Source organism: Nycticebus coucang, chromosome 10, assembly GCF_027406575.1.
Source record: "Nycticebus coucang isolate mNycCou1 chromosome 10, mNycCou1.pri, whole genome shotgun sequence".
Lineage (NCBI taxonomy): Eukaryota > Metazoa > Chordata > Mammalia > Primates > Lorisidae > Nycticebus > Nycticebus coucang.
Window position 1 is genome coordinate 45,657,159 of NC_069789.1, and position 15,514 is coordinate 45,672,672.

The 15,514-nt window shown below is 36.1% G+C and overlaps 1 protein-coding gene across 1 annotated transcript in view; it reads left to right on the top strand.

Annotated features, from left to right (window-relative positions):
* The window catches only part of USH2A (usherin), an 868,259-nt gene that overhangs the window by 471,002 nt on the left and 381,743 nt on the right, over window positions 1–15,514 (top strand). The window contains exon 35 of the mRNA XM_053607912.1: window positions 6,177–6,324. Coding sequence (XP_053463887.1) covers window positions 6,177–6,324 — 148 coding nt within the window. The remainder of the gene's footprint in view (window positions 1–6,176; window positions 6,325–15,514) is intronic.

Here is a 15,514-nt window from a genome sequence, read left to right on the forward strand (position 1 = left end):
TTCTCCATACTTCCTTCCAAAAAGGTTGTATCAAATTGATACAGTCCCACCAGCAGTGTAAAAGTGTTTCCTTCTTTCCACATCCACGCCAGCATGAACTGCTTTGGAAAATAATTCAATTAATTATCTTTATTTTATGTATTTATTTATTCATCTTTGCCCTCGGTAAAGTGCCATGTGGCATCACAGCTCATAGCAACCTCAAACTCTTGGGCTTGAGTGATTCTCTTCCCTCAGCCTCCTGAGTAGCTGGGACTACTTGCACCTGCTATAGCGCCCAGTTATTTTTAGAGGTAGGGGTCTGTCTTGCTCTTGCTCAGACAAGTCTCAAACTCCTGAGTTCAGGCAATCCACCCACCTCAGCCTCCTAGAGTGCTGGGGTTACAGGCATGAGCCCCTGTGCCTGGCCTAATTAATGATCTTTAAAAATTTTTGCAGCACTCTTCTCATGGCACACCAGCGGGCTGCAGCACACCGGCTGAAAATCACTGACCTACATATTTATTTGATATTGTGCAAAATGATAGACTAAAAATCTGAGTTGGTAGATTTTCTGGAATCTAAACTGAGATTATCAGAACTTTTTTTATTATTTGTAGAACATAATAATCATGAAGAGCTGTTTCTAAAATGCCTGGATTAATAAATGAGCTTATATCCCTGTGGAGCTTGTGTTCATTTGAAAAATCAATCCACAGTATGAAAATTGAGAACTTATATTTTTAAATGAAGGTTTAAATGACCCCCAAATATTCTTGATTGTTATTATATCCTGGTTTATATTACACTTCTATCTCAGAAGAATAGTCACTTAATAAAACCACAGAATCAACATGGTTTAAAGGTTTCTTTAGGTAGACAACAGAATTTATTTTTTAATGCAAAATAGAACTTTTATACAAAGGTCTTTTAAAAGACCTTGATATTACTGGGGAATTTATACTCAGTAGTTTCTTTTGTTTTTTGATGAAATATAATCTTTTTTAAGTTTAATAGCACATCTGAAAATAACTGAATATAAACATGAGATTGTCCCTATTTGTTTTAAACACACTCTTCATTTTATAGCAATACCTATATAAGGATATTTGCTTTGATAAATGCCATAGAAAATATTCTGCTCTTGATTATGAATAAATTTACATTTATGTAGACACTGTGTATGCATTCATTTTACTTAACATGCTCTTGAATGCTCTAAATATTATACCATGAGAAAATAAACTGCATTCCACTATTGCTAGCTGTCTAACTTGACACCACAAAACAAGGGCAATCAGACAATGTTAAAACTCCCGTCTCAGCCTAACTCCATGTGCCTAGGTGTTCAGCACAGTGGCTGGGTGTGTGAAACAGCATCTTTGTTTACTTATAGGTCTTACCCAAGAAATAAGAAATATACTAGTTTGATTTTTAAATGCTAACAAAATAGTGGTGATATCAAAGATCAAGAAAATTCTTAATTACTTGGAAGCAACCCAAATTAAACAGACGTTGTTGTGCTCTTGGCTTTTGTAATAAGGAGGCAAATGACACAGCACAAAGTTCTATTCCCAAGGCAGGTTTAAGGATATGCTGTGCAGTCAATAAAAATCTGTATCAGTCTCTGCCATGTTTTATATATCTGTAATATCTTGAAAAATAAGTACCACTAGATTAGGAATTCATTCCTCTGAGTTTTAATTCAGAGTTTGCTACTAACTTTGGGACCTACAGCAAATTCATTTCTCTGGATTTTAGTTTTGTCTAGTTTAAAATTAGAACATTGAACTAAATGCTTTTTAATCTCACCTTCAAAAAGTTCTGTGATGCCAAACAGTCTATGGAGTCAAATGATATCTGTCAGCCATTGAATATTATTGGTGCAGGGTGTCCTAAAGATGTGAAAATCCTTGGCTTAACTCTTGTTAGGGGAACAAACTCGCTCACGTTATTTTCAATTTCATTGTATTTATTAGGGCAGAAAATACTCAAATGTATTTTCAGGAAGTATTCAACTAAAAGAGTTTTATACTAAACTCTGCTAAGCAGTACATTAAATTAACCAGAACATTTTAGGTTCATCCTGGTTAATTGAGGGATTATTGTATATTTTACAGTTTCAATATAATAGCTACTTTTCAAGGTCATTAAATGAGCAGACGGAGATCAGGTTCTCAGCAAAGTAGAGTTGCCTTGTAGATCATCTTGGCATGTTGAGTAAGTGATGGAAAACAAAACACGCAGATATCAGAGCCTTTAAGTGGCTTTTGGACTAGAGAGGGTTACAAAGGGATTTGAACCACAATGATTAACTTCATTCTTGGAGCAGATGTGTTACTCCATGCACCCTCATCTAATTCTCCCATCTGACTAGATCATAAACTTCTGAAATATAGAGACCACATTTTTCAAAATTCTTTCTGAGGTTTCCAGCACAGTGCCTATTGGAAATTGGAAGCCCAGGAAACAATTCTTGAATGACCATTAAGTACATTTATTTCAAAAAAATCTGAGACTTTTGATATGAATTAAATAATTTGCATATAAATCAGGGATGGTGTCATTCCAAGGCATATGCTCGTTCCACTGCAAGAAATGGAATAACATTGCTACACTCGGCAAAGGTGATTTTGAAGTACGATAAAGTATGATAGCTTCTAATAAAGTCAGAAAGTGAACAATAAAATAAACTATTAATAAAGACAGGTATCCTAGGTATTGTTTGATAATTTTCATCCCACTGCTAGTCATTTATCACTTGATAAATGTTAAGTGTTAAATAATATATATCCTTGAAAGATACTTGGAAGGGTTGGAGCTTAACTTGTTAAGTAATCATTTATGGTTAATGTGGACTTGTTTTATTGTAACTTTAAAAAAAATTGCTGTAATTAATAGGCTGAAACAACAAAAATATTTTTTTTTTTTGAGACAGAGTTTCATTTGTCATCCTCAGGGAGGGCCGTGGCATCATAGCTCACAGTAACCTCAAACTCTTGAGCTCAAGGGATCCTCTTGCCTCAGTCTCCCAAGTAGCTGGGACAATAGGTGCCCGCCACAACTCCTGGCTACTTTTTTGTTTTTTTTTTAGAGACAGAGATCTCACTCTTGCTCAGGCTGGTCTCACACTCCTGAGCTCAATCTACCTGCCTTGACTTCTCAGAGTGCTAGGCTCACAGGCGTGAGCCACTGCACCGGCAGAAACAACATATTTTAATAGATGACAGGCTTTCAAAGATTTTGTCATTTCATACAGGCATCTTCAGTCAATTCCACTATTTTGTTTAGTTTTCTAAACCAGAATTCTAATCAGCATTCAGGGTCATTGAATTCAATGGCCTCTGGTATAGGCTGATCAAATAAGATAAGGGTTGGTTCAATTTAATTTAGATGATATCAGTTAGAGTAGACCAATCAGATGCAAGTTTAAGAACGTTTATTTTCTCATTAAAGGAACTAAGATATTGTGCTGCTTACTTCAGTCCATTAAGTACATGCATAAAGAATGTGGACAAAACAAAATAATATAATTTGCATATAATTCTGTTATTTCAGCAGCCTCTTTATTACCCATAGCCCATGGTCCCTCATACCTGGGCATGGGCCAGTACTGGTCCATAGCTTCTTAGGAACCAGGCCACACAGCAGGAGGGGAGTGCCTGGTGAATGAGAAGCTTCATCTGTATTTACAGCCACTCCCCCTTACTCACTTCACCGCCTGAGCTCGGCCTCCTGTCAGAGGAGTGGTGACATTAGATTCTCACGGGAGGGCAACCCCTACTGTGAAATGCACATGCGAGGGATCTGAGTTGTGCATTCCTTACAAGAGCCTAATGTTTGATTATCTGAGGTGGAGATGGAATGCACTTGAATTATCCCACACCATCTCCACGACCCACCCGAGTCTGTGGAAAGACTGTCTTCCATGAAACCAGTTCCTAGTGCCAGAAAAGTTGAAGACTGCTGCTTTGTAAATTGTTTCATGTACAAGAAAAATTTTCACAAATTTCTTACCTTTTTAACAGGTTTCTTTGTCAAATTACTAATTTTCAAATCTCAGATGATACAGTCCAAAGAACTGCCCTTCCAAACCACAGGATGTCTTCATCTGTCCTAGAAGGCATCATAAAATTCTCAAAAAAAAAGTAAATTTTAATTCACACCCTGTTTTTAAAAATATAAAATTATATCTATATGTCATGTTGTGTAGAGTATGTATTTAAGGGAGAGTTAACAGAGGAAATTCTTTAGGACATGAATAAGAAAAAAATAGTGATAGATGATCAGAATCAATTCCCAGGGTGATGAAAGTTTAACAATAAGGTGCTGCAACATTTTTCCCGAGTAAGAAAAAAAAAATCTGGAAAATGCATGTGGATGGATTTTTCTCTTTGAGAACTGGAAAGAATGTCCTTTACCATTTTTTTCTTTTATAACTCAGCTGTCTCAGATATCCTTTTTATCTGCCATATTTTCTGGTGGACTTTTAGCACATTTGAATTTATGTGTGTGTTAAATTTTCTATTTTAATCTTTAGGTATTTATTTATTGGGCTAACAGTGACATGTCTTAAAGCTTTGAGTCAGGGTGTGGCCATATGCTCAATTGATTTCCTCTTTATTTGCAAATTCCATTTCTTGGGAGGAGTATGGCTTTCCTCTTACATATGTAGGCACATGCCACAGCTGAGGATTAGAGGAAACCCACAGAGGTTAATTAGGTCCATAATCTTAATGCAATTTCATGCCCAGGCCACAGTTTAACCCAGCTGATACTTGCTTAAGCTCTTGAGAAATTATGCTGAGGACATGGGCTACGACTGTTATATCCTTACATTAAGAAATGAGATTGAGCTCTACGTTTGTCAACCATAAATTGTTATATATATTTATAATGAAGAATTTGAAACTAGTTGCAACAACTTTGCAAATAACATTATACGTCAGTAGGGTTATTATCTAAAAATAAAAATATATTTTTTGTATCTTTAGGAAAAATAATATCGACTCCTTTAAGAATCACAAAATCATTCCCTCAGTATCACACTGTAAATTAGAGAAGAGACCTAAAGAAATGAAGAGCTGCTTTAATTTTTTTATGTTAGGAATGTCTGTCTTCCGTGAAAATGCACTAAGTACCTCTCAGCTCTTTATGTTCGCCTATGATTTTGCTCCATTTTCTTATTGATTTTGCTAAAAATTTAGGGCTTCCTAAAATATTTAGTGCTTCCTAAAATATTTTTAAATTTCATTGTGTAAATTGCAGTTGTAAACAAAAAATAATGAACACAGTTTGAGTAGTTTTCAAATATCCTTGTTATGTAACGATCAAATTGCTAATATTTGCTGGGAAATAGAGGCTGAAACGCCCTGTGTATCTGTCTGTTTCTTGGAGAAGTCCTCGCGCGGTAAGTTAAAAAATTGTTTGCAGTTTATTATGAAGCATACAGAGAAGTTTCTGAATGTCTTTAACATTCATATTACCATTTCTGGCATCAGTGGTACTTTATTATGTAATGCAGGTTCTGTGATCATTTAAAATTTGTCAGCTATGTTTTACTGCAACTCACTTCCTTTTACACATAAGGAAATGATTTGACCCTTCCAGCCGTTAAGCATTCGCTTGACAACTGCTTTGTATTTGTTAATTTATGGGAAACATTATTTTATTTAATTTTGCATGGTGTTATACTGTAAGACACTGGTCACATTATAGTAAATAAAAGGTATTTATATTTGCCGTACATCTTTTTTTCCCCTAGAAATCAGTTGTTCTCTCCAAAGTGGTCTTGCAGTTCTCATGCATCCTTCATGTAGTGTGTACACCTGCTGTGCACACGTGTGTTTAATTCACTCTGGGAACTTCCGTGTAGTCTGACTTCAGCAGGGCTATTCACTCAGTCAGCGCATGCCCTACATCTCCCGGCTCCACCTTACATGGTTCTTTATTTCATGTATTTATATGATTTATATGTTCTGAATTGTTTTCCAATTATTGGAGATGACTGTTTCCTAAAAAGCAAATTACTTAAATGTCTGACATCAGCACTGAAACAAACATGTAGAGGGTAAAAGTAGCATTATTGAAAAGAATCTGGAATTCCTATTAGGAATTCTCATGTATATATTTTTTCAATGCTCATCAAAACTTTTGGGACCAAGTTTTGAAATGTGCTTTTTTGCATCTCGGTTTAGGCTTGCACGGGTGGTGGGTGCACCGCCAGTGAGGCCAGCGAGGCCCTCATGGACGAGGACATACCCGAAGGCGTGCCGGCCCCCAAAGCCCACTCACATTCACCTGACTCCTTTAATGTCTCCTGGACTGAGCCTGACTATCCGAATGGTAAGTGAACTCTTTTAGCCTCAAGTTAAAAAGATGATTAGCAAAGGTAAATTAATATTCTAAATGGCAGCTTATATGTGGTGCTTAATTTTTAATGATCATTTTAGCACATAAAATACCTGAGATCGTATCATTGTCTGTGGTTGGGGAGATTGTGGTTTTTAGGTTATCACACAATTTTGGTGGCTCAAAAGTGCTCCCTTTTGATAGTTCTTGTGTACTGCATCTTATTGTTTAACCTCTTCAGGAGAGGTGAGAACAAACGGAGAGGATTCCCAAAGAACGCTGGGCTCAGAGTGACATTGTATTTTCAATGACTTTTTGTTTTTAACAGCCATTAGTTCTCCCTTGGAGACGGAAAGAGGTGGAAAGTTCATGTACATATTGTATATCAAAATGCTTTTCATTTAATAAGTGTATCTTAAAAGAGCTTATTCGGAACTCTATATTTTTAATATACTATTTATAAATATTTCAACATGCCGTTTTTTTAAACACGGCGTAGATTAAACATACATACATTTATACTGATTTAACTTGAAGCAAATTGTGGGTATCTCTAAATAATGTATATCTTTATACAGTGAAATTTCACTAAAATAAAACCTCAGTGTTAAGAATTTGTAATAATTTGGTGGAAATTGCATTTTACATTTATTGGAAGGACCTTGAGATTCACACACCCTCGTACATTGTTTCATGCTGATAGAAGCTTACTTAACATCAAATTTCATTCTTTTTGAGTAAATATCGGGAAGACTTTTAATATCCTAGAGACTATTTTAAGTAACTCATTACTGAAAATTGAAATGGCCTTTTCTAAAGCATAGTTAAAAAGAACAAAGAAAACAAGTTGCAGTTGTATTAGTTGGTCTTATGTTTACTATGATATTAATTATTCTAGCCATCTCATTTTAATTAAACTTTTGGCAAATGCGCTAGATATATTTGAGGTAATGGAGAGAACTCTGATAATTAGAGTGCTTATCTCTGCTATTGAAGGTATTCCTGTATTATTGTAAATTTCCTAATAAAAAAATAAATGGGCACCTGTTTGATACTATATTAAGCCGTCAACAATCTTGTCACAATTCCACCTCCACAAAGAAATCTAGTGTATAGGTGACAATGAAAATGTTAATGATTTATAACAATTGAACTGTTGTCATATGCTGTTACATGTTTGCATAGTTGAACACTTCCCTTCAACCCAATTGGTAGTTGTAACTGGAACTAAAATTACAGTCAGTATCTTCAATTTTTCAGGGAAATACTAAGTTTACACATTTAAGGGATCTTTGCTTTTTATGTTTTATGCATCTGCAAACAGTTTTAAAATATATTATTGAACAAAAAAAAATAAAATTGGGGATTTTGAAGATTTTTGCTAAACCTTCCATAACATCATAGCAAAATGTTCAGAAATTTTTGATAGTACAAGGGTTAGACGTTTAGAAAGCAGTTTTCATTCTTTCTTCTTCTCTTCCCCCAATTTTTTTTTCTGCTAGTTTATTTCTTTTATTTTTATTTTATTTTTTTTTATTAAATCATAGCTGTGTACATTAATGTGATCATGGGGCACCATACACTAGTTTCATAGACTGTTTGACACATTTTCATCACTCTGGTTAACATAGCCTTCCTGGCTTTTTCTTAGTTATTGTGCTAAGACATTTACATGTTTCACATATACTATACATACACATTTTCACATATAATATACATACACATTTACTAAGTTTCACATATACCCTTGTAGGATGCACCGCAGCTGTAATCCCACCAATCCCCCTCCCTCTGCCCACTTCACCCCTCCCTCCCCTCCCTTTCCCCATTCCCTCCCTTTCCCCCTTCCCCCTATTCTTAGGTTGTAACTGGGTTATAGCTTTCATGTGAAAGCCATAAATTAGTTTCATAGTAGGGCTAAGTAAATTGGATACTTTTTTTTCCATTCTTGGGATACTTTACTAAGAAGAATATGTTCCAGCTCCATCCATATAAACATGAAAGAGGTAAAGTCTCCATCTTTCTTTAAGGCTGCATAATATTCCATGGTGTACATATACCACAATTTATTAATCCATTCGTGGATCCATGGGAACTTGGGCTTTTTCCATGACTTAGCAATTATGAATAGGGCTGCAATAAACATTCTGGTACAAATACCTTTGTTGTGATGTGATTTTTGGTCTTCTGGGTATATGCCTAGTAGAGGAATTATAGGATTGAATGGCAGATCTATTTTTAGATCTCTAAGTGTTCTCCATACATCTTTCCAAAAGGAATGTATTAATTTGCATTCCCACCAGCAGTGTAGAAGTGCTCCCAACATCTCTGGTCTTGGGATTTTGTGATATAGGCTAGTCTTACTGGAGTTAGATGATATCTCAAAGTAGTTTTGATTTGCATTTCTCTGATGATTAAAGATGATGAGCATTTTTTCATATGTCTGTAGGCCACACGCCTGTCTTCTTCAGAGAAGTTTCTCTTCAAATCCCTTGCCCAGCCTGCGATGGGATCACTTGTTCTTTTCTTGCTTATACGTTTGAGTTCTCTGTGGATTCTGGTTATTCAACCTTTGTTGGAGACATAACCTGCAAAGATCTTCTCCCATTCTGAGGGCTGTTTGCTTGATTTACTTACTGTGTTCTTGGCTGTGCAAAAGCTTTTTAGTTTGATCAGGTCCCAGTAGTGTATTTTTGAAGCTGCTTCAATTGCCCGGGTCTTCCCCCAATTTTTACTGTTTAATTTCGCTGGTTAATTATTTAGGGAGGGATAATCTGATTGTTAGAAAACCAATTGTCTCTTTAACTATTTTAAAGGCCCCACACTTCTCCCAAATGCCCAAGGAAAAAGAACAATTCTTTAGTCTGGTGTTCAGGCACTGCGCATTGGTGACTCAACCTGAATTTACATCATTTTGTGACACATCTTCCTTTGTAGCCAACCTGAAATATTTATGGCTTCATGCAGGCTTGAAAGACATGGGTGTGGAGTCGAATAAGCCCAGACTCAAAAATTGTCTCTGGAATATAGTGATTCTATTACTTTGGGAAACTTAATACATCCCATAACCATGATTATAAAATTGGTATTAATAATCCCTACCATTTTCCTGTAGAAATGCAACTTATTCTTTCAGGCTTCACTAGGCCTCTTATTCCATGAAATCATTCCATTTCTCCTTCTACTCAACTGCATTCCTCTAAATTAAGCTATTTCTCTCCTCTTGACAATGGGGCCTGTGTCTTCTCTGCCTTCTTACTGGCACTCACTTCCATCAACCTGTATTTAAAGTTATTTAGATACGTGTCCAACACTCCAACCAGATCATAAGAACCACGAGTCATTGCACGGAGCCTAGCACAATGTTATGTGTTTTGTTAGTAGCCAATAATATTTAGTTCATTGAATTGTTTATTATGGAAATTGCCTTTGATCAGGGCATATATACTTTAAAGTCTTGGCTCTTTAATGACACCAAGAGAGATAATAGGAGTATTGACAGTCTAGTTTCTAAACTATTTTTGTTCAAAATTTTTAAAAACTAATAGTGCATCTGAGTGTATAATGTGAGTGATTTTCAGGAATTGTTTACTGTAGAAAACATGGAAATAAATGAGAGCTCATTTCATTTAAAAAAATAATTAAAAAAATAAAACTTGAAAAAAATAAAGTAAAAAAATTTAAAAAAATGTGTTTTTTCCTAAAATATATTTTTCTAGTTTTGTAGGGTCAGGGACCATATTTTTCTATTGGAAGTTTGGATTTTGTATTTGGTTCAAAAATTCTTAATTTCCTTTTCCAGATTATGCCCAGTTCAAATTTGGTAGAACCAGGCCATATTACCATAGCAGCTGTGATTGCTTTCTAAGTTTTGCGACAGATGATACATAAGCTACAGATGAGTAATACAACTTGTGGAGACAGACTTCATCTTTGTGCTACTAAAGGAACCCTTTCAAATGAGTTCAAGTGCTATTTCTCAAATTGCTCTGATTGTGAAGGCACCGGAGTAGTAGATTCAAGGCCTCCACTAGAGGTCTTCTGAATAACCAGAATCTTCCACTGCCTTGGTCATCATCAAAGTGTTGATGAATTATAATAGACTATACAACTGAGACCTTTCTCCTCAGTTCCCCTTCTGGAGATTCCATGTGGATATCCAGGACATCATAGACTCAACATATCCAAGTTGATTTCTCCTCGTGTTCTCTGCCTCTCTACCTGCTCTTTCTCCTGCATTCCGGCTCTATTAGTACCCGATTATGCCAGCCAGGAACCTGGGCAGTGCTTTTGACCTCAGCCCTCACTCACCCCAACTCCTCTCATCATACAAGCCCTCCACTCTACTCCTTTGATAAAGCCTACTGATACTGCTTACCTTGATACTCATGCTCTGTAAAACAATCTGAGTTTAGTCATTCAAAATATATTATTTGATGACCCACTAAGTGCCATAATTCTTATACAGAAATACCAAGATGAACTCCCCTAAGCCTTGATCTCAAGGATCTGAGTCCCTTGGAGTAATGTATATGTAAACAAATATAAGACAGGGGAAGTGCAGAAGGAGCCAAGTGCAGAGAAGCAGCTCCTTGAGGAAACATATGGATTGTGGGTGTGACATCCCTCTGCATCTTCAGTAACAGGTCCAGAGATGGCCATGCCTTTAGCCTTGAATAGTCTTTGAATAGTCTGTAACAGACATCGATTGCCTGGTCTTACACATCCAGGCTCTAAAATCTTGGCTTTCTCAGTTATATAACTAAATCAATTTTTTCACTAGGAACTTAGAAACATGAAAAAAAGCCTGATTTGTTGAGAAAAATAAAACCAACTTTCTACATTGAGTATTATGTATGCTTTCAGGGATGCCTATATTTGACAAAATAGAAAGATGTAAAGAAGTATCTGATATAAATTTCTAGTTCTTGTCTATCAAGAAACTGGGTGACTTCAGCCGTCATGGCATGGGACATGCACTCACTGCTGTCATCAGTGATTCTGATTTAATCAGCTGGTACTCATTATGTCTGCTGATAGTCCTGACCCAGGTGCTGAGTCAGTGACCTCTGCCTTTGTGGTTTCAGTTCTCTTCTTTCCCTCCCCACCTTATCCCACTCCACAACATCTGTGTTAGAATGCTTGCTACTTGTTTTTTTTTTTTTTTGGCTTTTTTTGTTTAGTGCTATCCCAACAGCTTTAACCACAGTGCCCAACACATAATACTTAATTAAAAATTTGTTGATTGCCACTATCAAAAAAACCCCAGAAAATATCAAGTCCTGATGATGATATGGAGAAATCAGCATCCCTATGCAAGGTTGGTGGCAATATTAAATGGAGCTGCTATGGAAAAAACAGTATGGAGGCTTCTCCAAAAATTAAAAATAGAATTGTCATATGATCAAACAATCCCACCTCTTGCGCTAAATCCAAAAGAATGGAAAACAGGATCTTGAAGATGTATTTGTACACTCATGGCTATCACGGCGTTATTCACAATAGCCAACAGGTGGAAGCAACCCAAGTGTTTATGGAATGATGGACACATAAACAAAAGGTGGTGTGTACATACAATGGAATATTATTCAGCCTTAAAAAGAAGCAAGTCCTGTCATACCCTACAATGTGTATGGAACCCGAGGGCATTGTAATAAATGAAATAAACGACCCATGAAAGAATACTGGATTATTGCACTTAGGTGAGTTATCTGCAGTAGTCGCACACATAGAAGCAGATAGTGGATTTATAGTTACTGGGGTCTGCGTGGAAGGAGGAAGGGGAGATTCCTCTACAATGGGTAGAGAGTTTCAATTTCCCAAGATGAGAAAGTTCTAAAGATCTGTTGCATAGCAATGTGCAGGTAAAAACACAACTCTACTGTAACATATAAAAATGGTTAAGGTGATAAATTTTATGTTATGTATTTTTCATCATAATAAAAAATATGTGATATAGGAAAGATGTAATAAAATGCTATAAACTATTAAACCAGAAAAAAAGTCAATGTCTATGTTAGCTTAAATCATATAAAATTTTGTTGATTAATAATCACATAAAGACATGCATAAAATATACATTTGTTAGACAGAGGTGAGGTCATACTATTGTGTTACAGACTTCTCTCACTTCACAATAGGATGCAAACATCTTTTCTTGGCAGTCGTGTAGCTTGACCTGGTTGTTTGGAAATGCAGGATACAATGCCCCTGGATGAAACTTCAGTTTATATCACACATCTTTTATTGTTGGACGTGTAAGTTTCTGTGATTTCGCTATTACAAACAATGCTCCCTTATATTAATTGCCTTAGTCTGCCAAGTACAGTCATTAAGCGCTGAGTCATTATCACTTGATTCACACCTAAGGCATTGCTCGCCTCCAGATGTGTCCTGCTTAATTCTAGCCCCTTGCTTCCCATACCTGCAAAAATGTCGGTGCGACACTCCAACTCTGTTTTTCTAATCAGACTCCTTTGCACCCACATTCCCTCTGGCAAAGATCTTCTTTTATAGGCTGCAATTTCAAGTGGGATTTTACAACCTCTAAAAGATGCTACTTTTAGGTCCAAGGTAGGTAAGAATCCTATATGATGTTAGGACCTTGGCTCTCCCTTTGTTGTGCCATTCGTCACCAAAAAAAGTAGCACAAAGGATTGCTGTCTAATAAATTTGTGACCTGTGTTTGTGGAGTACAGCTGAGGCCTTAGAATCCTGAAATACGTCTTCTCCTCTCACTTGAAGTCTACCTTGCCAAAACAGCATTGTTGTCTGACTATGCCAAATTTATCACGCGTTTCTAGCATAACATTCATAGTGACATTTTAAACTCATTAGAATATGTTTTTAAAAATACTAACTAAATATAGACTATGGAATTTTTGTTTATAGTTGTAATTTCATGCCTCTATCCTCTATCTTTACCTAAGTGAATCTATTCAAAATACTTTTTTTGTTAGACCGTGAGCTGCATGAGGGCAGGAATCATATGTACCTTGTCCACTGTTCTAATCCCAGCCCTTCACCAGGTGCCGGTCACAGAGGAGATGGATGTTACACAGGTGTTGTATGAATGAATGTTTACCGATGGTAGGGACAATAATAAAATGGTAATGGTGTTGATGTGAAGAGCACATGCATGGCAATCACACAGTGTACACAGATGCACCCTGATAGCACATTTTATAGTTAGATAATATAGGTGGGTTGATTTCAAAGGCAGTGGAGAGGAGTCTCCCTCTGGGCTGACTGAAGGCTTCAAGTACAGAGAGACCTGCTCTTTCAGCTTGAGATTTCATCAGTTTGGTAATCTGCAGACATTCTAAGGGGAGAGGGCACTTGCCTCAGTAAAAAAGGATATACTGTTACTGCGATCAGGATTTGTTAGTGTCAACGTGAACATGGTAGAAAGTAGCCTGACAGCTTCTTAAGAAATGAAGGGCCCTTGAGGAGCCTACTGAAATATTTTCTTAATCCAGTCTTTTGTACTAGCCTGGATTTGTGAAAATTTATACATGGATATATATCAAAACAGTGGCAATTATGTCAATAAGAATAGAAAATTTTAGGAGGCTGAATTTTTTTTCTAAGACTTATACATAATACTTCGTACTTCAGTATTTTGAGCATAGATATTAGTTCAGGAATGGGTGGTGGACAAACCAATTAACTGTAGATGTTTTATACCTACTGTATACATATTATCCTTAATATTGAGGGCTGCTATAAAGAAAAATGTTTGTAATGTATGTACATGAAGGTGTATGTGTAAATGCTGATTAACTACACTCTCCGGGCATAGAAAGAAGTATTTGATATCTTGCTCACATTGATAATAATGGTAATAATAAAATAGCAATAATTTTTAATTATTTGCCAGGCACTTTAATTCTCAGACCTACCCATAAAATAACTATTGTTATCTCACAGATGTGGAAACTCAGACTTACAAGTATAAAGCAATTTAATTACTCAAAATAAAGACAGATAGTTAAATAGGAACATAATACAAAATAAGATATCAGGGGAAAATTCAAGGTACTATTATGCCTTTATTTTTTGTAGAAATGCCCATAATATAGGATTCTATCTAGTCATGTAAAAAAAGAAAAAGAAATTTACTTGTTCAACGTCTGGTTCTCAGTGTCAATCCTCAACATTCGTGAAATCTATATTCTAATTTTTTCCTGGTTTTAAAGAAATAACTGTTTTTTTCTTCTTTTTCACTTTTTATTTGAAATAACTATTTTTAAATAGTCAAAATGCGATTCTCCTTTCTTTCCTGGAATGGTGGTTTTAATAGGTGGGGAGGATTAGAGAATTCCGTGAATCACTTAGGAAAACTGCTTGACAGTTTCAAATGAACCTTGGGTAACTTTTATGAAACACCTCCAGCAGTTTGTCAGGTAGAATTTCCCAAGCACAATCTTTTTTAGATTCCGTTGATTCCATTTTTAGGAAAGCTTAACTGTAAGAAGGCATTATCCCACAATGTGAAAGCTCTTCTCTATTTTCTTTTTTAATTGAAGGATCAAGTATTCACATAGGGAGCTCTCTGCCACATTCAATCATCATCAGGACCTGGGGGGAGCCCTCGGATGATACATGCTGCCTTGCTGTGCTGGAAAAGACAAACATGTTGGGAGCATCCATATTCACTACCCATGTTATTTTTATGACACATTAAAGCATTGTTGTTTAATTCTTACAGTAAACAGAATTCTTCAGTGTAAACAGAGATACCTTGTATTAGATTTACACCGTATTGTACTTGTATTGAATTCCTTGGTTATGCGTGACAGCCTATTGAGCACCTCAGGAAATATAGCCTGACAGAACGTGATGAAGAGGCCCAAAGACACAGACCCCGGTGGATGTGCTTTATGGACAATTATGATCCACCTCCCCTGTGAAAATTAAACACTTTAAGAATACTATCATTATGGAAAGAGAAAGGTGATAAATTTGAAACTGCTTATGTTGGATAGCCAATAGGAATTAATTACGTTTCCGTTCTGTGGATGATCCATTGAAGAATGAATGTGTGGGAACTGGATTCAATTAAACTGGAGCAGGTCAGAACCTGATTCCTTATACCACACTGTATGGTATGGTTTTATATTGCTGTAGGTACCTTACTGGTTATTAGCACATGAGAATAAGCATGGAAAAGCATGAAAAAATG